Genomic DNA, 25,122 nt, shown 5'->3' on the forward strand with positions numbered 1-25,122 from the left:
GACGAGCACGTCAGGCCATTTGAAACTCTATTTCTAAAGGTATAAAGTTGATGATGGTTTGTTGGTACGTGGTGTAAATGGCGTTCTGGTTTAGATGGCATTTAAGGCGTGTTTCCGTGATTGCGATTATGTTGATTTTGCTCTGAGATTACGCTAAAGTTTGATGTGATTTTAATTAGGCTGCTACAGGCTACAGGACGGAGTTGTTGGTATTGATTTACACTGTTGCTTGTATTTTTATTTACTTTTGCTTATTCAGTTATTTTACTTTTTTTATGGTATAAGCCGGTAAACTAGCAGACGGATGATGCAAAGCAATCGCCGCCGCCCATAGGCAGGCTCGAAACATCGGAGGCGTTACAAGTGTGTTACCGGCCTTTTGAGGTTAGGAATTTAAGGGTTGTTGGGGAATCGGGGATTGGGAAGATTGGAAAGGGGGGTAATTGGACCTCCGGTATCTCCAGTAACTCACACAACGTAAGTGTTGTTTCACGTCCATTTTCTGTGACGCCGTGGTATCACTCCGGTCGAGAAGGCCCATACGTGCCGAAGCATGGTTCTCCCACACTTAAAACTTACTAGTTTACTGACTGACTAAATGTCTTTATCTTTGTTTCAATTCTTTATTGTTATTGTTGTGTTTGTGGGTTTCATAATTATGAAATTGTAGAATGCTCATTAATTTTACTTCGAAGTGCTCGAAATTATTGAAAGCGAATAAGACGAAAAAGGGAAGACGTCGTAACATTTATATTCGAAAAAAGGGCCTACATTTGAGTACAGATTGTTATTACCTCCGATCGGAGCCTAAAACCATTCTGAATGTTTCACAAAAAGAAAAGAAATACTTTTCAGTTACTTACAAATGGAACATTACATTTAACAAATACATAAATAAGAAGGCCATTTTTGACTGATTTTTACTACCTATCAACTGCGGAACCACATAATAGTAGTGGGAATCTGTAACTATCCCCTGTTCCATACCTACTTTAAGCGGGAGCTGAGGACTGCCTAGTGGGTTAGGACTGAGGTTAAAGCAGGAGTAGGAACGGGGTTAATTTCAGTCAGTAGTCGACTACACGGTTAGCGCGGTGGCTGGGTAACTGGCTGCCGTGTAACGCGAAGCGGCTTCGATTCCCGGACGGAGCAACTCTTTGTGTAATTTACAAATTGTTGTTTCGGGTCTGGGTATCATGTGTATGTGAACTTATATGTTTGTAAACGCAGCCACGACGGGGATAAAGTGGGGCAACGTTTTGTTTAAAAAAAAAGTAAGAGTCTGACACTCCCTCTCGCCTCGCCCAAGGCATAAGAAGTCATTGGATAATTTTCCCCGCCGAAAACAAAAATACACTCTCTAAGATCGCCCCGCAAAAAGCCAACCTCAGCAAGAAGCTTAATATTAACAACAATAAATCATCCGCAGTGGAACCCAGCCTTACGTCAGGGCTGTCGAAAGTGATTCCATATAAAAGTACTCGATCAATTGAAAAGCATCGTAAAAATCCCTATAAAAAGCCCATGGCTGCAAGCAAGTGGTTGAATATAAATATTTTACTTACTGGCAATTGCGTTACAAATTCAAGTCGTTAAAATCATCCTTGTAATGTAGTGGTGTGGTAAATTGAATTGTGTAACGTCACTGTGGCGCAAGCAAAGTACGCACGTATTTATAGAAGGTTAAGGTACTTTTTAGTTTGTTTTAGTGCCCTCGAAATAGGGATGACCCTATTGTGAAATCATCGACCACTAAGACAACCGCACATTCATTCGTACCATGTGTATTTTTTTTGTAGGTATATCGTCACGACCTTTATCCCCGAAGTGGTAGGCAAAGATGTACATTTTGGCATGTAATGCCACTGTACAATGTACACTGATAGGTTATATGTGAGCCTAGTACCATATACCGGGCACATTTCCAGACTCTGTGCTACTTCTAAGAATTTTTCGAAAAACAGAAAAAAGCCCTGCAATACTTCGTTCGACTCGGAAATCGAACCCGAGACCCCTTGCCCTGCAGTCGCACTTACAACCACTCGGACGAAGAGGCAGTTAATACATACTTGGTCACCACCCTAGCTCTTTCCACAAGTTCCATAAGAAATTGACATTAAATAAAGTCGTTAAAGATAAACAACAGCTCTAGGTCTATTATGACGCGCACACGTCATAAATACCTGCGGATCATTATGCGCATACGCAAATAGTATAACGATACTTATCTAGGATCAGATTGTAATCATTTTATCGCCGTATTCATGGTGCACAATGGTCTTTGAAAACAGTAAACTAAGTTGAAAGGCATGCAGGTAAATATGTCTATGTTTGAGTAAAAAGGGGTGTGTTTGCATATCTTTTAATTGTGAGCCCCGGTCGTGGCTTGAAACTGGTCGAATATTTTCGAAACATTGACGATCAACATAAGTTTTTAAACTGACTTGGTCACTAACAATATCATTAGGACTTGCAACGGGGAAATATCGGAGACAAAAATAAATTAATAGGTAAACATGCTAAATATCCCGCTACAAGTTCTAATGATAATGACGATCAAGCTGTTTATATTATTTCACGACATTAAAGTTTGGTGTAACGGTGTCGACCATAGCATTAACAGATTCTCAATCAGACATCAAAGCCAGAACCTCATCATAACAAACAAATCCACAAAGCCAAAAAAAAGGTTATTTATAAAGCGCTTTCATTTTTACATACAATAAATATTAGGCTCTAAACAAGGCTACAAAAGGCATTAATTTGCATAACACATTACATCGGTGTGTTGAATACTAGCGAGGGCTAGATAGATGCCTGGATTTACAAGGGAAATAGACTAACCCCCGATAGAGTGGGCGTATTTCAAAGGGAACAAAGGGCGAAACAAATCGCGGTTTGGTATATATGAGTGTATGATAATGTATTACTTTTATACTTCGGAAAAACTGGGCTTCTGAAATCCAAATTCCTTGATCGTAAAATGGAGTCTAGAACTAGTTGAGAAAATGGAATAGAGGTCTCTCCCATTTGTCGGCGAACAAAACAACGGATGACGTCATAAATATATCGCACATTTTAAGTTTACATGCGTAAAAACATGCATAGAAAACCCTAATAAACAACTGTGCCCGCAATGCCCGCCAAGCTAGCCCGCTTGTCGGAGGATTCTCCTTTTCTTAGGGAATTTATGCTTTCTGATCCCTAAGAATATATGTATAAATGAGAAGTGGTTGTCTTAAACCTCTGGGCCACCACAAAGCGAACATTTGAATTTGAAGTTACTATAATTTGTTGAAATACGAATCCCAAATCCATGACCTTACCAAAAGCATCAAAAACAATAAATCTATGACAACCAACGCGACATATAACTCGTACTAACCACTAAAAAAAGAACTACAATAAAAGTAGTCCGGATTCTATTTTTATACCACTAACAAGGTCCATAATATAATAGTCAAGTTGTCACAGCCCACAGGTAACATTGGATTGAGTATAAGCTTATTTCATGACATTGATACGACAGACAGACTGATTACTTTATTACTTGTTTAGTCGAGAGTGGAAAATAGGAAAATATATTTTCGTACGTGCTTCGAGTCTGAAGTTATTGGTAGTGGGACTGACAATAATGTAGGGGAACACATGTTGGCACATTACTTGTGTTGAGGATCCAAGACGCTGACTTAAGGACGTTGCAAATTTTCTTAGAGAAAAACGTTGGTACAAAATTGTTTCGGTGTAGAAAAAAGAAAGTGAGATTTTAAATTCTTTTGTAGATATTTTTATTACTTGTGGGTAACAATTTTTCTGAGTATAGAAGATGTCTGTATTAATACAGTAGATAGCAGAATAGGGTCTAGTAGAGTAAGTGACTTCAACTGCAAAAATGGATTACCTATCGTGATAAAATGTGAGTGTTTAATTTATTACCATATAGAAATTTAGATACGAAAAAATAGCTATAATATACCTGAGTAACGTAGGTACTCTATGGAACTATAATAAAATTGTAACATCTCCGTATCTCAGGTAGAAACCCGAAAACCTTAACAAAACCTATCAGAAAACAAAATCTCATTCATTCAAATCTTTTTTAAAATAATATTCTATCCTGTAACGTCCCGGTAATTACAAAGAGATGCTACAAGTATTTACTAAAGAAAATGTAAGATAGAGAATCCACACAAAATCCCGGCTTTCCGGAGCACAGAGTAAGTAATGAAAAGACGTTCCCGCATTCGCCGGCCACAGATTAAATTGTGCGGGATTCGAGTGCATGTGCACTGGCCAGTTATTTGTTAGATTAAATTCTTCTTCGTCATACAACTTGATTTTAAGGATACATTGTAAGGTTTGAGTTGGAATAAATTATTCTTTGATAGTACTTAAGTTTTTTTTATATTTTTTTCTACCATGAAGCCGATACCGTCCCTTATGAAGATGACCTTCATCTTCTTCATCTCCTAAGGAAAATCTGCCACGAAAGTACTTTAGATTCAGTTAGTACATAGAGCGGTATTGAGCAAAAAGTTACTGTGAAGGCTTTTATTTTTTGCTTGTTTTTGTGAGTGACACTATTTTACAAACGAAGGAAAATAAAGTGATTTAACACGTTGAACGCCATTGGGGAAAATATCGTCGCCCTCCCCGCTAACTGTCGTATCTCACAAACCGACGTATCTGCACTGACATTTAATAGATACCTTAGGGCTTTAGGGCGACTACAAAATTAAAGAATAAGCCAAGACCTATATAAAAAAACTTTTTAATTCATTGATAAAGCCACAAATAACGCATCTAAAAACGATTGCCCTGGAAAAACATCAATTGGTAGTTAGGACAGTTAGCCGGGAGGGTGACGATATGTGGGACACGATAACGCAGGATTTGCCCTCAACAATATTCTGTCCGCTTTCAAAGGCTTAAATAAAATGAGGATTAGAGATGCAGGAATGGCGCATGAATGAAAGGATGAAAATGTAGAAACATCTTCTTTATTGTACCTATGAGGTAAATCCAATACACATATCTACTATAAAATCTACTAAAACCTTTAGAAAGATCAATGTACCTACTAGAAAAAATAGGTTAAAAAAATATCACTAAAACAATGAATTACGTCAAAAAAGCCGTTCTTAACTTAAATAAATAAAGTTAATCAATAGAATACGTCAGACGGACAGTGTTTATTTATATATTACTTGCTTATCAACTGAATCAAATAAAACAATGAATTAATCACAAATCCCTTGTCACACGTCGGACTTTGAATAATAACTTTTTAATACTTTGACGTAATAATGGCGGCTGTTTTTTAGGGTTGCCTGACCTAAATAATCATTTGCCTTCCTAAAAATAGTTTTTTCTTCTTCAATGGCTATCGTGTTTTAAATCCTTTCAGAGAATTTACTTTTGTAAACCATACTGCCAGTGTCGGGTGGTCCCTAGAAATTTTACACGTCGTTTGTTATTTTTTTCTTTACAATTAGTGAGTTTCTATTTTCATTTTATTATAACTTTCGTGAGACAAACTAAATAAATTATTATGTTATCGAGTTACTCATTCACTTACTCAGTAGCAGCGCGACAATCCCGCGTCGTGTGTTGCAGAATGGTTCTCATGAATATGAGCCTCTTGCATGGCTTGAAACTAGTCGAGTTCCTCGTTAAACAGTTACGTTAGTAAGCCGATAACATAATAATTAACTAAAATACCTACAGAAAACACCGTTGTCAAAAGCTTCCAATATTTTTCCCTAACTCATTAGTACCTACAGTCTAAGTTAATGTCTAACTTTATATCGAACTAAGCTGTGATTTTCCACGTGTACTATTTATGTCCTCTACTCCGACACAACTCCGAAAACTATTTATTATCTATGCATTATTTATTTATTTGTCACGGAAAAATAGTTTTGTAAAAAACAAAATGTCTTTTTAATAACCCATTAATCATTATTTGAACACGAATAAACAACTACATAGTTACAAGTTCGACATTATTTCTGTTTGTAGATTATACATATATTTATACTCTGTGACACTGTCATGGCGTCGCGTTGGTGACGGGACGGTAACAAAACAAAACAAAATGAACGAAAATTTAAAAATGGAATGTCATTAAAAATAAAACTTGAAGTCAATATTTGAATTTATCCTGTTTGCGGTTTTTTTTTACTTTGTGATTTTATTTTTTTTACGAATACCAAAAACATAAAGAGATTGAACGGAATGTTTTGGAAAAATATAAATGAATATTGTTTTACTTTACATTGTGGGATTTAAATAAGTTGTATTCTTGTCCAATTATAAACGTCATGTCGTCTTTGACATCTTACCCTCTAAAGGTACGCGTTCACAGGCCTCCATCATACGCATTCCACGCAACGGATTTTAGTTTGTCTTGTATAGAAACTCATACAACTGCGTCCAATGAGCAATGCCTACATGCGATGCGTGTTGATGACGTCATAGGGAATGCACACGATGCGTGCGATGCGTACGATTCGGACCTGTGGACGTTTACCCTATAAGACGTCAATATTTTGTTGTATTTTCTGTTCATGAAATTTAAATATACAGAATGTTTCTTTAAGAGGGGAAAATCATCCATTGATTTCTCCCGCCTTGGGCGACGACGCGGTGTTTAGAAGGCAAATATAAAGCCTGAAAGGGTCTCATCCTGTTCTGTCCCGGGACCTAACTGTGAAATTGGGGGTCCCATCTTAGGGCTAGTCCTATCTTAAAAAGAAGGGCTTTATTCAGAAATGTACTTATTCCAGCTGACTGACTATAGTAGGTACAATATTACTTCGACCAATTTTTATTTTATTGCCCGTCTCCGTCTTATAAATTAGTTATTTTAAAACATTAGACATGTATATTTTATTTTCTTACAGAAGCAAATACTTTCGAAGATATAGTGATTTGAAATAGTGCGTAACGTCACTTCTAGGTACATTTTATACGTAGAAATTACGTATTTGCTCCCACTCTTAAACTAATAAGATAACAATACTAAGGATAAAACGTTGTATTATTTTTTCATTAAATGCCCGACTAAACGGATTTTTAATTTTCCTACCTATTCTATAGTCATCATCCCTATTCTAATGTCTTTAAACTACCCTTACCTTCTTCGCTACAGCTTTGATAGGATTCTTCTGCGTGTATGCTGACGTGAACAATATGGTGTGGACTGGAGCCTCCGTGGGGATGCCCAGTGACGTCATCGTCACATTTCTTACACTTTAAGTTTTTTTAATAAACACACACACTTTTTATTTATCTAGTCGTAGTTTACAGTCGTCAAATGATTATCAATGACATTTTCTAGAAAAAATCTACATAACATCAAAGATAAAGTCTAGTAAAAGTACATAATTAGTTTTAATATCTGACAGAATTTAATTTTAAAAAACATTAAACTTAAAAATGGTATTAGATTGTTCAGCCTATATAAAAAAAAAATAACTATGAATAATCTTGCATGTAATTTAACATTAAATTGAAACAAAATAATCGTTCAAATACCAGTAGTTGAGAACTAATTCAGTAAAATTATCTCAACATCTGAATAATTTGTACCAACTGAGTACTTTAAGCTTTGAACAAATAAAACAAATTCATTACAATGTTGTATCAACCGTTTCGAGGGCCTCAGCCAATTAGCTACTAGTTACTCTACCTATTAATTTGTATTGAATTGCAAATGGTTGTTCCCACTTCAAACGAGTACTATACAAGGGTTTATGCTAATTTTGATGGAACCACGGTAGATAAAACAGGCCCTTTTAATCCCTAGTCCAATAAAACCTTTTATATTCATCACTAGATTTTTTGTAATAACTAAACGTATTTTTCACCACTCTCAAAACCATAGACAATGAACACAGTAAAAGAAGTTTTAAAATAAAAAAAAAACACACAAAAAGAACACTACACCAACCGAAATTTGAAATTAGAACTAATTCAAATGTGGAAATGGCGGCGCAACGAATCACACTGACAACAGTTTAAATAAACGCATCCTCCTTGGTGACGCGACGACTTAACCTTGTAAGGGGGAACGTTTTAATTGTTTGAATAATGATTATTGCGCGATAGCTACAGGAAAGTAGGTAATTCAAGCTGCATTATTTCATGCTCAGTCGTTTAATTATTTATAGTTTAATCGATATCTATAAAAAGTACTAGAATAAATACGTATAATGAACAGTAAGAAATATCAAAGTTAAGCGTCAGTTGGATTCGGAGCTGCGGACTCGAGCAGGTTTACCGGAGCTCTAGCTAGAAAAGCAGGAGTAGGAACGGGGTGGGTTTTTTTAGTAAGAGTCTGACATTCCCTTTTCACCTCGCCCAAGTCGGGAGAAGTAATCAACAATCAGAAAATAATCAATTGCATGAAGTCATTTAAGTTAAATGTTTCAAAATACAAAACCAATTTAAATGGTGTGTTTATTAGCTGATTGAAGATAAACAAGACATAAATAAGTATCGAGAAATAAATTATTGTACAGCGGAGACATTAATTTCTGAAACAAGCTGGAAAAGGGTAAAAGTCATGACATTTCAAACGAAAATTCAAAACAAAATGAAGGCCTTTTCATGTTGTTGTAATTACATAGGCACACACAAATCCACGTTCAAAGGTTAGCTCAAAGTCACAGAAAATTCTCTAGTAATAAAGTAAAGAAATCAAAATGTCAAAACATTAGTTTATTTACTTAGAAATAAATGTCAAGTTCCTAACACAATTTTGCTCTACTACTCAAAAACAAGTTATACATTAATTGTTTTATGTAAGAATAAGAGTGTGTACCAAATATCAGATCGACCTGTCGTCAGGAAGGGGGAGAAATTCCATTTACTTAATTTAACTCAAACAAACAAACAGGTCAAGCTAAATAAAACCATTTAATAAGGTTGGCTGAGTAAAAGTCGCGTCCTTTATTGATTTATACGAAGCATTTGAAACAAATACGATATTTTTAATGAATTTTTGGGTATATAAAATAGTGCGTTATGACGTCATCAGATTTTTACGTCTATAGCAGACTTATTTCTAGAAAATTAGCAATAAAAATTCGAATATTAAGTGGATCATCAAATTGTATATTCAATTTATTTTTTTATTATTTTTATTTTATTGTATTGATAAGTTGAAATAATTTATCTTTGACTGAGGGAATTACCAAATTGCACTTACTTACACACTAAGAGTATTTAATGACATACTTTAAAAAGGTATGTTTTCGTAACGTAACATCTTCCCATTACCTATGTATCATCACAAAAATTCAACAATTTACGTGAAAATCATTAGCTTGTAATACAAATACCACATCATATCCCTTAAAATATGTGGTCGTGTCGTGTGTAATCGAACTTCCTTATAACCTGAAAACCACTATCATTTAAGAGCACATCCCTAAGATATTACGTAAAAATATAGTCCAAAAAGCGGGCTTTCAGGACCTTGAAATGTGCGCACAAAAAGGGTCATGTAGCCTAAAAAAATTGGGCCATCATGCGAATATTGAGGCTCGTTGGAAACAGAGTTGACCGTTCTTGGAAACTTTCAGAAGCTTATTATAGAAATATATACACATAATGGACGTTATGTTTGGTTTAAAAAAATGTTATGTTATGTAAATGGATTAATTTTCTCTTTGTTGTTTTATATTACCCTTTTTTTTTGTTTTGCGGATTGCATAAAAACGGTTTAATTAATAGGAAACGGTACTCGTTCGAAGAAGTCTTCCATTGTTTGTTATTCGCTACCTAACTTATGTACTTAAACATTAATATGTTTCTTATTTTGCTATAGAATTAATCAACAATATACCTGTCATTGTATGTAAGTAAACATATAAATTATAACTTATTTATATTAACACTAAAAAACTTTATTGGAAGCCGGGATAATCATTCAATGACGTCTCCCGCCTTGGGCAAGGCGAGAGTGAGTGTCAGTCTCTTACTGACTAAAAACCACCCCGTTCTTTCAACAGCGAAGAACCACGAAAACCTACCATTTGAACGTACAACTTAAAATCAAAGTCAAATCATTTATTCCAATTAAACCGTAAATAATTACTTTTGAAATATCGGTATGTAGGCTCAACGAAACGAAACAACAATAGAAGAACTAGAAATAAAATATTGCAATTTAAACGTCACGATTTACGACTATAACTGGAACCAAACGTAACAGTCCTTTGTCCAGTAAGGTGAAAAGGTCGCAAGGGGCAGGTATTTCGTACGTGTTCTATTATTTCTCCCACCGTATTTCTATCAGAGCCCATTAAGCTACATATTCAGGTCAAACAGTTCACCTATTCTTACCGCAAACAAGTAATTAATGTTTTTTATTCGTGTTCCAACTTTTAATTAATTTAAAGCTCTAATGTTCTTCGGTATTTCATGTGAATATTTTTACTCTTTGTGTTCCTGAGTGCTCTACTTGATTAATATAGATATAAAGTTTTTATGAATCAAGCAATCTAATGCTAGGGAATTGTTTTGATATTCTGATTAGTTATTCTAGAGATTAGTGTTGTGAAATATATTGTTTAGCTTTATTATTTCAGTAAAGATTGGAATTTCGACTGCACGGTTGGCGCGGTCGTTGGTTAACCGGCTGCCGAGCAACATGTAGCGGGTCGATTCCCGCAAAAAACAACTCTTTGTGAAATCAACAAATTATTCTTTCGGATCTGAGTGTCGTGTGTATGTGAACTTGTATGTTTGTAAACGCACCCACGACATGGGAGAAAATTCTAACGTTGGGGCAACGTTTTAAAAAAGAATAAAGAAATACATTAAGATTTGGCAGATATAAAAAGATGGTATTAAATCCTACATCGACTTAACAAGCAGAGCATTTAAAGAAAGCCGAGGATGAGCATTTTGATCATAAATAAATTACATATTTCGATTCTAATGTAACACGAACACTGTGGATCTTTTTGAGGTACAAACATTTCGCTTAACACACAATACGCTTGTTCGCTTGTTCCATTCAGTCGTTAAAAGGTACAATAAACGACCTTCTTTTCATGTTTAAACGATTGTGACATGTTTTATAAGAAAATTTGTTTTTCCAGCTCGTGAAAGAAACATTATTAATGTGTGTCAAGTGTGTTCTACCTCTATATTTCCTTAAAGAAAGGATTTTATTTTACAGTCAAAGAAATATTGCTATTTTAATGATTCATTGGTTTGAAATTATGAAAACATTTGTATTGGTAACTCTTTTACTTTTGATAAATCAAGTGGAAACCGAGTTATTGGAGCTTCTAATAGTCACGCGTACGCCTACTGAATACGAAGTTCTTAGTTAGAGATTCGGGTCAGGCATGACATTAGATCTGTATTTGTGTCCTAGGTCCAATGGTGAACCTAAAAGCTTAGCCCTGTTGCATTAGCCTAAGATATTTTGGTGAGAAGAAAATTGAATATACGTAGGTACTTGTATTCATCTATACTTTGGAACCAAAAGATTGCTTTTAAGTTACAAATATCAATACTGATACAAATCAGATCTTCCCTAAAGATCTATGCATTTTATCTAACATTAAAACTACATTACTCAAAGTAAAGGGACAGTACTTCACTCAACATAGTGTTCCAACCGTAATATCCGTCAGAGATTCACATATGTGTGCATGACAAACGACACACTACACCATTATGTCCTCAGACAGATCTCAAAAGACCTGAATGACTCAGTTCTTTCACCAAACACTATATCAAAGCTAAAACATATTCTGTGAACTATTTTCAGACTGCGTGATACAACATTTACTATTAAGACGACGTGAATAGGCGTCGTGACAAGATTAATGATCTGTAAACTCTAAAAATCATACCTTACTTTGCACTATTCAATATACAGAGAAAATAATGTGCTTAGAAACTTCTGAGAGACAATATAGAACCTCACGCCTGTCTCCCATGGGGATAGACAGAAACTATGGAGCGCCAATTGCTACGTATCAGTATTTTCATGCATGCTCGTCTGTTAAGGGTGCTTTTAATTTTGCCCTTCTTTAACATATCGCCAATCTGGTTGATAATTATCTGTGTAGTACGCCCTCTACCGACGGTCCTATTCAAATCCGCAATGCATAATGTTTCAAATTGGTTTTACTTTATTAGTCTCTTTGTGATAGAAAATAAATGTAGTTTTCAAAAATTGAGCTGTTTTTTTTTCGTACTGTGAATTTGGAATCCGTAATTTTCTCAATAGCTCCACCAACGAAGTAAAAGAATGGTGAGAGCCTTTGAAAGTACGTTTCCTACCAGATTTATTCAAGATTCGTAAAGTAAGTATTATGTTTATCTTTTCGTGTCACATTTTCGCCTTCAAGAGGAAGGTAACATCGTTTCTCCATTCACGTATATTCCATTCAGTAACCAACATAAAATATTTTGTCCAGCGAAAATTTAATATCCGATAGTTATTTTCAATATTTTAAAATCCAATTTCCTAGCGCAGTACATAATCCTTTCCCGTTATTTTTGCGAATATTTTTCTGAAATAATAAACGGCGGCTCAATCTCCGCTTCCAATAAAAGTTTTGCAGAGAAAAATGTGATTGAAAACATTCACTTTGGCTCCATTTATAAAAGAGTAGACAGAGATTTATAAGCCCAACACAGCAGCTCCGGAATAAAGGGGATTCCGGAGCTGCAGACTACCTAGCGGGTTTACCTTGGCTCCAGCTTGACAAGCAGGAGTAAGAACGGGGTGATTTTTAGTCAGTAAAAGTCTGACACTTCCTCTCACCTCGCCCAGGGCGGGAGAAGTAATTAGATGAATTTCCATCCTCAAAAAAAAACATCCCCTTTATTCAAAACCTGATATCATTCACAGAGAACAAAATACTAGAACTACAACTTATGTCAAAATATAACCTAATATTTCCACGCTATCGACCTAATAAGTCAAGCGTACCGAATAAGCCGCTTACAGTCTGTGCAATATTTACTGTACCTGAGAGTGTACGAACTTTAGCACCTTTGCGCTTATACTTGGCACCGTGGGGGAGGGAGAAACCACTCATTGTAAGTAATGGCAGCAACGAATTGAAGTGGAAGCTAGGAATAACGCCAGAGTCAACAAAAGCCGAGATTACCAACGCCACACGAACAGGATTTATGCAATTTTCTTAACCCATTATCCTAATCCGCTCTTTGCCATTTTCTTTTTAAATGGCAGCATATTTTGTCTAGTCATATCTTTATTACCTGTAGTAATAAGTAGGCGTGGACAGGAGTCAAAAAGTTGATTTATCCTAAATATTTATTTCGTTATTCGAATTATCATTATTTAATAATTAAAATTCTCTTCACATTCAAAAGTGTTTATCAAACAAACAAAATGCATTTTAAAAATTATTGTAAAAAATCATTTTCATATTAAAAATATTCATTTTAATTTATAACAGCACGCCGCCGCTGCAAGCACACTTCGTGCGCTCGCCGACTTAACTTATCAAGCGCGTGTAAATAAGTGTACCACAATCAAACAATTTTGTGTAACCACTTAATCAGAGCTACTACAGCTGTAGATACACAGCTACATTCAGGCAAACGTCGACAGGCGAGAGGAAAATTTTGTTTAAATTCATACTATGTCTACTACGTCAATTAGGTCGCAAATTGCGTGGACGGACTGCTGTCATCATTTCTTTAAGACTAAAGTTTTAAAAAACAAGATATTACTAAGAAAATTACTAGTTTGTCTGATAAAGCTGACACGTGTCCCCATTTACGGCTGAGTTTTGATTGTATACTGAGCACTACATCATTGTCTCATCATGCAGTGGTCAGAACTTGCCTTTTCTGGTGAACAAAACACCTCCTACTTTAGAGGGATTTGACATCATCGCCATGGTGTCCAGGCTTTGACGTTCAAAAGTGCCTTCCCGGTTTGAAATAAATAATTCTGACTTTGACTTTGACAGTTAAAGACAGTTTTAATTTGGCCCTTTTTAATTCCTATGTCGCCAATCTGGTTGAAAAGGGTATATATCGACCAGATTGGCGGTGATGATGTCTAGGGCGCCCTCTACCGACGATCCCATTCATAGGGCTATCACTGAAAAAAAAAAAAAAAAGGGCTATCACTGACCAAAGAAATAAAAGCTATATACAATAATATGATAGTTGTTCTAACATTTTCAACTGTAAGTAGATACTTATGTGAGTGATAGTAAACTACATTAACATAATTATGTATTTATGTAAGGGAGTGAGATGTTTCATTATCACTCACGACCCTATCACGCGACCTCCTCAGTCCTTTGCGTTTGCGCATTGCAGATGATTAGAAAATGGACTAAGAATAGTGAAGATACCTAATTCTTAAATAGATATTATCAAAAAAAGGAAGAAGTATCTAAGTATGTAAACAAAGTGGACCGTTTAACAAAAACCTAGTAATTGAATCAAAAAGCGATTTAATGCTAAATGACCTAAAACGTAAACAAAATGGAACACAAGAAAATCGTAGCGTAAATGTTCCCCCAGCAGCTGCCTGCCTAGCGGGTTACCGAGGCTCCGGCTTCAATAGTAGGAGTAGGAACGGGGTGGTTTTTAGTCAGCAAGAGTTTGACACTCCCTCTCGCCTCACACAAAAATGCGTAAATATCCAAAATGTAGCTTCATGACTAGATACTGGTAGATACGATCTTTAACTACGAATTATAGCAGCGCAGAAAACAGAACGGAAAAAATATTCTAAATAGGTATACCAGACTATAAACGTAACATCATCAAAAAATCAAAACATAATCACGTAAAACCCGATATTGCTGAAATATTCGGATCACTGTATAAAAATAAACGGATAAAAAACTCATTTCGCGATTTGGTAACATAAGCCTAAAGAGATTTAAGTAGGGACCGCTTGACATTCCCGGAACGATACGATATACTGCCTGAATAATTTACAAGCAATTTTTTTTACATTTACTTACTATCTTGATTGGAATAAAGTCTAAATTGCTATAAAATTACTTAATAGAACTGTTTTCTTTATTCCTTGAAGATGACTTTCAAATTAAGTTTTTGTACAAGCACTAGGTTCAAATATACATAGTGTGCCACTATTAAGAATAAACGCAACTACAACGATTAATATACAAGTTTCTAGGTCCCTCTTGTCATAGGTTTTATCTGGAAAAATGAGCACTTATAATACAAAGTCTGGAGTTAGGCTAATCGTTATATTAGCTACCAACCTCTGTTGTTCTATTGTGATCATAATCTACTGTAGCACCGTGTATATATATTTTTATAATAATTGTGGTGAGACATACTAAATTAACTAAAATAAAAATCACAGTTTACTCACATAGGTATATTAATGGAGAAAAGCTTAACTGTAGTGTATTATATTTATGGAATAAGCTGGCAAACGAGCAGAAGTATCACATGATGGTAAGCAATCGCCACCGTCCATGGACCCTTGAAACACCAGAGGCAATGGACACTTGAAACACCAGAGGCGTTGTCGACCTTTTGGGGGTTAGGAATTTAAGGGTTTTTGAGGTATCAGGGATTGGGAAGATTGGGAAGGGGGAATTGGGCCTCCGGTAACCTCACTCACACAACGAAACACAACTGTTCTATTACAAGTAAATGTTGTAGTCACTCACCTTTATGTTTTCCCAATCAGTATAATATCTTATTACTCCCTTTTATTAATATGAGTTCATAGTTCCACGTGCTATTCAACCTCGCCGTGAGTACAGGGCACGGATTACACAATAATAGCTCGGAGTTTATACAAAGGAGTCGTGTGTCTACCTGTGCGTCTGCGTCTAACATTCTCACCGTGTAAGCCGACGCTGTTGCTAAGTGGGGCGAGGGGGCCATGAGGACAGCGATTGATGTTGTGCTAAAATATATTATAAATCTCCCTTTGCACTATAATATATTTTTTCCTGACCAATACAACCGGGTCTTTTCAAGGTCAGAGTAGATAGGTACTTTCTAAGTCTGTGTTCTCCATCCTCAGCCACATCTTTGCATCGCCGTCCTGACAGTAAGCGGGTTGGTGGCCAAACGCAAACTAACCAACGAGTAAAAGCATGGTTACTGACACCAATTTATGAACCAATGACGTCAATAAGTATCAAATTCAGCATTGTCTCATTCGACCTACATAAAAAATAACATTATTTTTCATTTATTTGTTATAATTAAAGTTTACAACTCATCAGCTTAATAATACTTGTAAAAACAAAATCAATTACCTACTGTAGAAGACAAAGAACATTTAACACAGGCATTTATTTGTTTCGCTTAATGAACATAATTTGGCAGCGCTGCAGCGTATAAATTGTACAACAGAGAAAGCTTCACGAAATGCACAAACAAATTGTAATTCCTGTCGAATGGAAAATTAGCATGTTTTGCGCTTGTTCCAGCGTTTTAGTGAAGCCCAATAAATTTTATTAGGCAGTAAAAGATAACGTTTGCTGAAGTTGTGTGGGATGATAGTAATATTCTAATTATGGATGATGAGCTAAAGGTGTGTTTTCATTAAGAATGTAGTCTTTGTTGGATTAAACAGATTATTGTACAAAACAGGCTTGGAATACTTTGTTCGTAGGACGTCAAACTCATTGCTACATGTACAATTTCGGTAAAGGTTGCTTACAATTCAAAGTTAGATTCTAAGCCTGCCACACAAAAGTCTTCTCTAAGTCAGTATGATCGCAAAAGCATTATCGAAAAAACCCGTTGCATTCAACGGACATGAAGAAGTAAATATTATCATTGAAAGAGAAGCAAAGAAAATTTCCTAAGATCCCATTCAAAAGAAAATAAAATCTCCTTTATAAATGATAATTAATTATAAATGATTATATTTATTTTGCAATTTAGTTATAAGATAACACTTTTACACGTAAATCTTTAAAATAACTAGATGAGGCCTATCCTATACGACAACGCTGAGAAGAAAAGCCGAAACAAACTCAGAGGTACTTTCTTCATTAACCCTTCCAAAACACATCAGCGGTTCTCATAGCCCCACACCGCCGTCGATGCGTGTGACATTCTGGCGAGGATTACTTACTTGGATACGACTTGACGTGAGTAGGTACTAAGCACCACGTGCTCACTTTGACTTCCTTATCGTATTATTCTGCAGAACTTTGCGTAATATCTTGCAACAAGTTCAGTTTCTCACAAACGCAGCGGTAGATATCGGTAAGGAAACGCCTACGAAGTCAACTTTATTTATATAGCTACCTTTATATGAGTTTTGTTTTATGAAATAAGCCGGTAAATGAGCAAATAGAACACCTGGTGGTTAGCAATCGCCGCCGCTGCATTGTCGTCCGAAACACCAAAGGCTATAAGTGCGTGCGTCAGGCTTTTAGGTGGTTAGGAATTTTAGGTGAGGTGTAATTGGGCCTTCGGTAACTTCACTGATACAACGAAGCAGATGCTCTACAGATTTTGTAAGTAGGCAGCGTCTCTATCTTAGCTCTATCTATCTCATTATTGACAATGCACTCTTTTTTATTACAATTGAACTCCTAACTTACTCAATAATGTTTATTTTGAACTACCAATCCTTGTTCCCTTATTCATTCTAGTTATATTCTAGTTATAACACCAAAGACAGAACCATATATATTAATATCTATTAAATAGAAGGCACTATACGAGTAGCAGATGTTTCCATATAAAATTAGCAAACTGATATCATTGGTTCAAGACGAGGCCACACTATCTACCCTCACGGGTCCTCCTCGTACCTCATACTATTAATAATGCAGTTTATCACCACTTGGCATATACTTGTGGTGATCGCTCATGTTATAACGCCGGTCCTCCGCAAACACTGTCTTAGATGACTGATGTATGTATTTTGTATTATCTCAAGGAAACAGTTAGTCAGGGTTTTAAAGAAAATATTTTACGCATTTAATTTCTAACCTTGTAGCATCGGAGTAACTAGCGGGTTGTCCGGGGCTCTGGTTCGAAAAGCAAGAGTAGAAACGAGGTGTTTTTTAGTCAGTAAGAGTCTGACACTCCCTCTCGCCTTACCCAAGGTGAGAGAAGTCATTGGACGATATTCCGGCCTCAAAAACATCCTTGAAGGATGGTACAACTTAGATGAGACAACTGAGAATAGCAACTGATATCAATAATACAAAAGTCCTTATTTTTATGAGTTAATAAGAAAATCAGATTGTGGGACCACATGAAAAAAGTGATAGTAATAGTAGTCCCTAACTTAACAAGAATTATAAAAGTTATCCTCAACCAGCAAAAAGTTTGGCACCCCTGCTATAGAAAGTGAACAGAACTAAACTTGTGAGTACATGTTCAAACATGATCTTAGGAGTATATCGCTTACATAGCAATCAGATATAAATAGACATGCTGAGCCTGCTACAATTTTTGTACAACAGCATTTTTGAACAAAAAGGAAGTCATTAGAACAATATACTGACATCGACATTGGACATCGCTAACGAGCCAACAGCGGACAAGTGTCAATTGAATTTGTTTCACGGAGCGCCATTTTATCACGTAGTCGTTAACTTTGACGCGATGTCATCAACTCGTGCGCATCTCCCGTGATTTTATTATCTGTGCACGTCATCGTCGTCAGTCATTATATTGGAATTTCTAGTGTCGTGATTCTATTGACCTAGTTATCGATCTGAAAGTGGTCAATGAGTTTTTCTTCTAAGTTGTTGAAGACCGATGATAAACTTATGCTTAGGTATTCAGTCTAATTTAGATTGGGAATGTGTGAGAGACCCATGCTTCGGCACGAATGGGCCAGCTCGACGGCGGCGGTGATACCACGGATTTATAAAAAACCGACGTAAAATAACGCTTGCGTTATGTTTCGTTGTGTGAGTGAGGTTACCAATTATACCCTCTTCTCGATCATTCCAATCCCTGATCCCCATCAACTCTTAAATTCCTACGCACTTGTAACGCCTCTGGTGTTTCGGGTGTCCATGGGCGGCGGCGATTGCTTATCAGCTAATTCTTCTGCTCGTTTACCATAAAAACGATATGAGAGATATTTATAGATAGACTACATAGCATTATTCGTATTCATTATGATGAGCTAACGTAGCACAGGTTGAATAAAGTGGAGCACTGAGCAAAAAAATGAAAAATGTGTAGAGATTGACATTCGAACAAAAATAGTAACAACTATTATTGACTATCCAGTCTCCAACGTAGCGTACAAACTGTTGCTTCCAACTAAAAATAGGTTTACAAAGAACTGCCTAGAAGGGACTTTTAAAGGGCAATGAAAATAAAAGTAGGCAACAAGACCTTTCTCGGATCCAATATGTCAACTGATTTCCATTCCAACAGCATTCAAATCGGTGAATGACTACGAATGGGGACATGTTTTGTCCGAAACGGACCAATCCGTGTCCGATCTCAGAGGGAACGTCGATACTACCCACTCACTATTTTTTTATGTGTTCTAGAACGATGCTCATTTAGAAAATGTCCTCCTTGAGGGTCACATTTTGATTCGTTAAATCATGATTGATGGGAACAGATTTCGGAGAATTCTTTTATTCTAGGATTTAGGTGTTCTATGAATATAAATGGTGTTGCTAGAGTAAGGAATGAGGCAGGCTGAACCTTAATCTAGACTAGTTGTTGTAAGAAAAGGATAGATGGCTATTATTTATAGGTTGTTTGTTTATATGTTGTTAAAAAATCTTTGTGTCTTAGGAGGATATATTTGGTAATTTAGTCAAAAAAAATTTCAACATTAAATCTTTCTTTCTGGACCTATCCTATCCTATCCTTTATTCATTTTTGCTTCCATCAGTATAATTAATCGTCAACAGCCAGGACACATCCTTTGCTGGACAAAGACCTCCCCCTTAGTCCTCCACGACGAACGGCAGCTTGCCACCTGCATCTACTAGGTCCCTGCGACTCTGGCGATTACTATAATTATAACTACTAAAAGGAAGTACTGTCTCTGCATCCACTGCGGGATATTTCACTCAAAAACGCAAAAAAAAAATCCTTCACACTTCAAACATGCTAAAACCACACATTAATGTAAAGGTATAACATTACATAATGGTATAAAATACAAAATCCTTTACTTAAAATATGAAAGGTACAATAATTAATCCCATTAATTAATTATACCATATCAGATTGTAGCTAAGCATCTTTCCGAAACATGCTCATCTTGCAATCTCAGGGATTTAAGTCAACCATTTTGTTTGTCACAGCGACACCATTCATTTGTCATTGTCAGTATTCAATGCAAGCCATTATGATACTGAGGTCATTATGGAACCATTACAGTGGCAGGCTGAAGGTTTATCAGATTATCATGAAAAAGTATCACGCAAAAACATTTTCTTCTTGACTGAGTAATCACATGGATTACCAACGGGATGTAGGATTGGATTCCCAATAATCTTATGGCAAACTACAAACCGATGCTGCGGATTGGCAAGCGGGTTACTGGAGCTCGGGATCGAAAAGCAGGAGTACGAATGGGGTGGTTTTTAGCCAGTAATAGTCTGACACTCTCTCTCGTCCAAGGCAGTAGAAGTCATTGGATGATTTTCCCCCCTAAAAAGGGCCAACTACAGAATCTTTTAATAATTTTTCGATTTTAAAATTCTCTTTTATACCTTAAGAACAGGATAGTGATAGCTAATTCGTAATTAGCTGACCATACTGAAATAAAACTTATTACTTAAATGCCGAAACTATAAGTATAGAAAAGTGAATATATTACAAGTCGCATTTTGAATCTAAACTCTTCATTAAAGGAATAACAAACCTAATGTCATATTATCAAGATCTATAATTGAACACACGAAGCTGTTTTCAAAACCAAAATCATCATGTACTCATGCGCACACAATACTAACTTTATGTTCGGGGAGTGACAGAGACAGCATCGCCAGACCAACTTTTTTCAAACCACTGTGGACACCCTGGACAAAAGAAATGTATAAATATCGTGTTAATCAAAGTCAAAGTCAAAGCATTTATTTCAATTAATCCTATATTAGGCACTTTTGAAACGTCAAATAAAAGAAATAAGGTAGGTGCTCGTTCCAAAGTGTAGCTTCGAATGGTGAAGAACGAGCACGATACTCCATCGATACTCCTTAAAAAAATATTTAACACTCGTCAACTTTGATTCGTTTTATCTAAGTATTGTTATCTTATATCATCATCATCAGCCGAGAGACGTCCACTGCTGAACAAAGGCCTCCCCCTTAAAGGGGGGGGGTTGCCATAATCCCCACGCTTGGCAGGCGGCTTGGGGATCGCAGTTAGGTCACCGATAAATTTGAGAATGCTGCTGCCCATTCCTCGGTGGCTGGTCGCAGTTTTAGGACGTACCCGGGTCCATTTATCCGGGTCCGGGTTATCTTATATAACAAAATAAAAATAAAAAACGTGTCTAATATTTTTTCATTATCTAACTGACGGACTAAATAGATTTTTAATTATCATATCCCATCATCATCTCTATTACAAACAATATACCTAATAACAAAGATTTTACACACCAGTCATGCGATTATGAGCTCCCATTAAGGTCTGAAACTAGTCGAGTTATTTTGACACACTGTTACGTGAGTAGACCATAAAATATAGGTAATTAGAAAACTTTTTTACGACACATATCCCAGACCTAGCTTGAAATAAAACATAATTTTAAAACAAAACTCTAACACAAGTAGATTATACCCTGTGGTACTATGTTCATAAAAAGTAAAGACTAGTGTACATAAAAATTTAATGACATATCCACAAGCAAAAAAATTTTACATAAGTAAATTACTTATTCAACAGTTTTTAGGCATCCCTATTTATCTGAAAAACTGTCTTCATGTTACCTGTATATAGGTTTTTCTCCAAAATATAGATAGTAATTCTCTAAAACTCGGTAATTCGAAGTTATCCCGAGAGTCCTGGAAAGTCTCTTAATATTCAGAACTTGGTTGCACGGTTGACGCGATGGCTGGGCAACTGGGTAGCGGATGGGTAGCGGGTTCGATTCCCGCACGGAGCAACTTTTTGTGTGATCCACAAATTGTGTTTTCGGGTCTGGGTGTCATGTGCATGTGTGTATGTCTGTAAACGCACCCACGACACAGGAGATAATCCTAATGTGGGGCATTAAAAAAAACAATACATTTTTGTGCACCTGGTAATTTTAACAAAAAAGTCTTTGCAACGACCAACCAAATGACTCGTCAATACGAACTCATCGGCGTCAAACCACGTCAAACTGTCGACAATTCAAAGTTGCAGAGTGAAAGAGACAGATGACAGAGATCTTAGAGTTGGCAGATGTATGCACCTAAATTCTGAGGCAAGTTCAAATTTCGAACCATTCAATAATTCGTACATTCGATAATTTGAAATACCTATTTAAAGATTTTCCTTGAATTTCGAATTAACGAGAGTCGACTGTAATTCAAAATCCTTCCACACACACAAAAACCAACCCTATTACAATTGCTAAAGAGCTACATTTACCATGTACATTTTCAGTCCATACTCCTACAAGATATGAAACGTATTGTTTCATTTCATCACAATTAAGTGCTAATATAAACTAAACTGACACTGTGTTTATCTAAATGAGATCTTATTATTAACGTGTCTGAGTCTAATCTTCATCTTCATAATACTGTCGATTGAGAACGTCTGCTGTTCATCCTAATCTAAGGTAAACAAATGAAAATTATGAATGAAATCTATCATTATGACTTATCATTGTTTTTCTTATAGATTTTTTTAGACAATAGATTCTTCTACACTAATAAATAAAACTGGAGTATCAATCTATTTGTAATATTGGAATATCCGCTTTTACATACGAAACATACACCAATTTTTATTTTATTTTTGTCTGTCTCTCTGTCTGTTTGCTCCGGCTAATCTCTGAAATGACTGGACCGATTTTGACGGGACTTTTATTGGCAGGTAGCTAATGTACTAAGGAGTAACTTACGCTTAATTGTTGATTAGAAATGTTGTGGTATTAAACGGTATCTGTTTTGTTAAAATGAATAAATTATGTTTTTTTTTTTTTTGGAGGGCGGGAAATCATCTAATGACTTCTCCCGCCTTGGACGAGGCGAGAGGGAGTATCAGACTCTTACTGACTATAAACCACCCCGTTCTTACTCCTATTTTTTCAGCCGGAGCCCCGGTAAACCCGCTAGGTAGTCCGCAGCCGCGGGTCACTTTACAACCTTAATTCTAGTAGTGAGACACAAGATGTATACCTAATATAAAATCAGAAACAGTCTTCGCATTTCAGCTCACAATCACACGCACATAAGAGCTCGTTATCAATAAATCTATCGACCACCCGGAGCAATGTTTACATAACCCATCCCCGCTATATAAACATTGCGGACGGCGCGTGCGCACACACCTGCACCGGCGTCGGCGCATGATCCAGACGTGTATAGATCTTTAGATCTTAATGACAGGATGAGTGTCGAATTGTAAATAATGACACTTGAGAGGTGGTGATAAGAGGGCCAAGATTATGGTTAAAAGGTTAGGTAGAGGTCGTTCTTCATGTTCTTGGATAAGTAGAGCTCCAGCTGACACAGATAAATGTTTTTTCTTTAAAGGGACTTGTCACAATTTTATTTGACATCTTCTTTTCTTTTTTTTTTGTTAAATCTGGAAAGTACTATAGTGATAACCTCATCAAAATCTGTTCAGACAAAAGCGAGCTAATCGCCCACAAACACACACTAATACATACATACAGATCAAACTGAGAACACTCCTTTTTTTAATTTACTTAAAAATTACAATAGTGTTGTTGCGTTAAAAGGTAATTGCTTGACATGACAATGTTAATATTATTAAAAATACAATAGATTTTTAGTTTTTACTCCGCTTACAGGATATATTTTTAGTTTTATAAGATATCTATAAAAATCTATTGTATTGTTAGTGTAGCATTGATTTCCGCATAGTAACGTCTGATTCTATTCTACATTATTTTAGAAAAGCGTTAAGCACATCATTGTCCCAATATCTGCAAAACTGAAACCGGTCCCTTTCCCAATGGTCTCATTTATACCTAACCAAAACATAATACAAGTTCTCTATAGTTATGTGTGTTACATTATACTACATAGTCCCATTAAAGCTAATAAACTTTTTTATAATACATTAGACACCAATCCAAACTTAGCCTGAAATGGGGCATAAATACTAAAACAAAAAACCGATTCAACCATCCCCAGTGCTCATAAAAAGTAAAGACTTAATAAAATCTAAAAATTAAATTGTACATATTATTCACATGAAAATGGTTTTTTAGAAAATTAATCGTAAATATTTAAAATTACTGCCTCGATGGACTAGTGTTCGCAAATGCGACTGCCGGACAAGGGATCTCAGGTTCGATGCCCGGGCCGGGCAAAGTATTACTTGGATTTTTTCGGTTTTAAACTCAGTAGTAGCACGGAGCCTGGAATTGTGCCCAGTATATGACAATAGGTTCACCCCCTATTACATGGGTCTTATCTCGTATAATATCAATGGTGAAAAGTGTGTGTACATTGTATAGCGGCATTATGTGCCGTAATATGCGTATCTGCCTACCTCATCTGGGATAAAAGGCGTGACGTTGCAATATTTAAAATTACGGCAACATTTTTTCAGGCATTTTAAGCCTTAATTAAATGCGTTTTGCCTAAACCTTGAATATATAATTCACGTTTAATTTGCATGTTTAGGTCCAGAATTTTAAAATGAAACCTAGAGCTTGCTAGGTTTTAATAAAAACTAAATTATGTAGCTGAAAATTAGCTGTTCATTGTTCTAGCTTGGCGAAATTAACTTACAAAGCAACTAAATATTCATGAGGTTTTTTTGTTTTGTCTTTCATTTCTATATTGTTTGTAGTTCAGGGTAAGTATTGTGGTAATTAGCGTGACCTAGATCTTCGATATTTCTTTGCTAAACTTATTCAAGTAAGTAGTTATTAAACCTTTAGAGGACTTTTAAAATAATTGCTAATCTATTCAATCACAAGAAAGGATGGTCATCATTAACATAATGAACAGTTGCAGA

At 35.9% G+C, this 25,122-nt stretch overlaps 1 protein-coding gene across 24 annotated transcripts in view; it reads right to left on the reverse strand.

Annotated features, from left to right (window-relative positions):
* The window catches only part of LOC118265767 (transient receptor potential cation channel trpm), a 241,420-nt gene that overhangs the window by 201,198 nt on the left and 15,100 nt on the right, over positions 1–25,122 (reverse strand). For 20 of the 24 annotated variants that reach the window (XM_050695165.1, XM_050695156.1, XM_050695151.1 and 17 more), the window contains exon 2: positions 20,925–20,990. The exons of 3 other annotated variants lie outside the window; for them this stretch is intronic. In XM_050695165.1, the coding sequence (XP_050551122.1) occupies positions 20,925–20,990 (66 nt within the window). Of the gene's footprint in view, positions 1–7,139; positions 7,350–7,954; positions 8,000–20,924; positions 20,991–25,122 lie in introns of those variants that run through there. One more of the 24 variants, XM_050695160.1, reaches the window with a different exon arrangement.

Source organism: Spodoptera frugiperda, chromosome 7 (genome assembly GCF_023101765.2).
Source record: "Spodoptera frugiperda isolate SF20-4 chromosome 7, AGI-APGP_CSIRO_Sfru_2.0, whole genome shotgun sequence".
NCBI lineage: Eukaryota > Metazoa > Arthropoda > Insecta > Lepidoptera > Noctuidae > Spodoptera > Spodoptera frugiperda.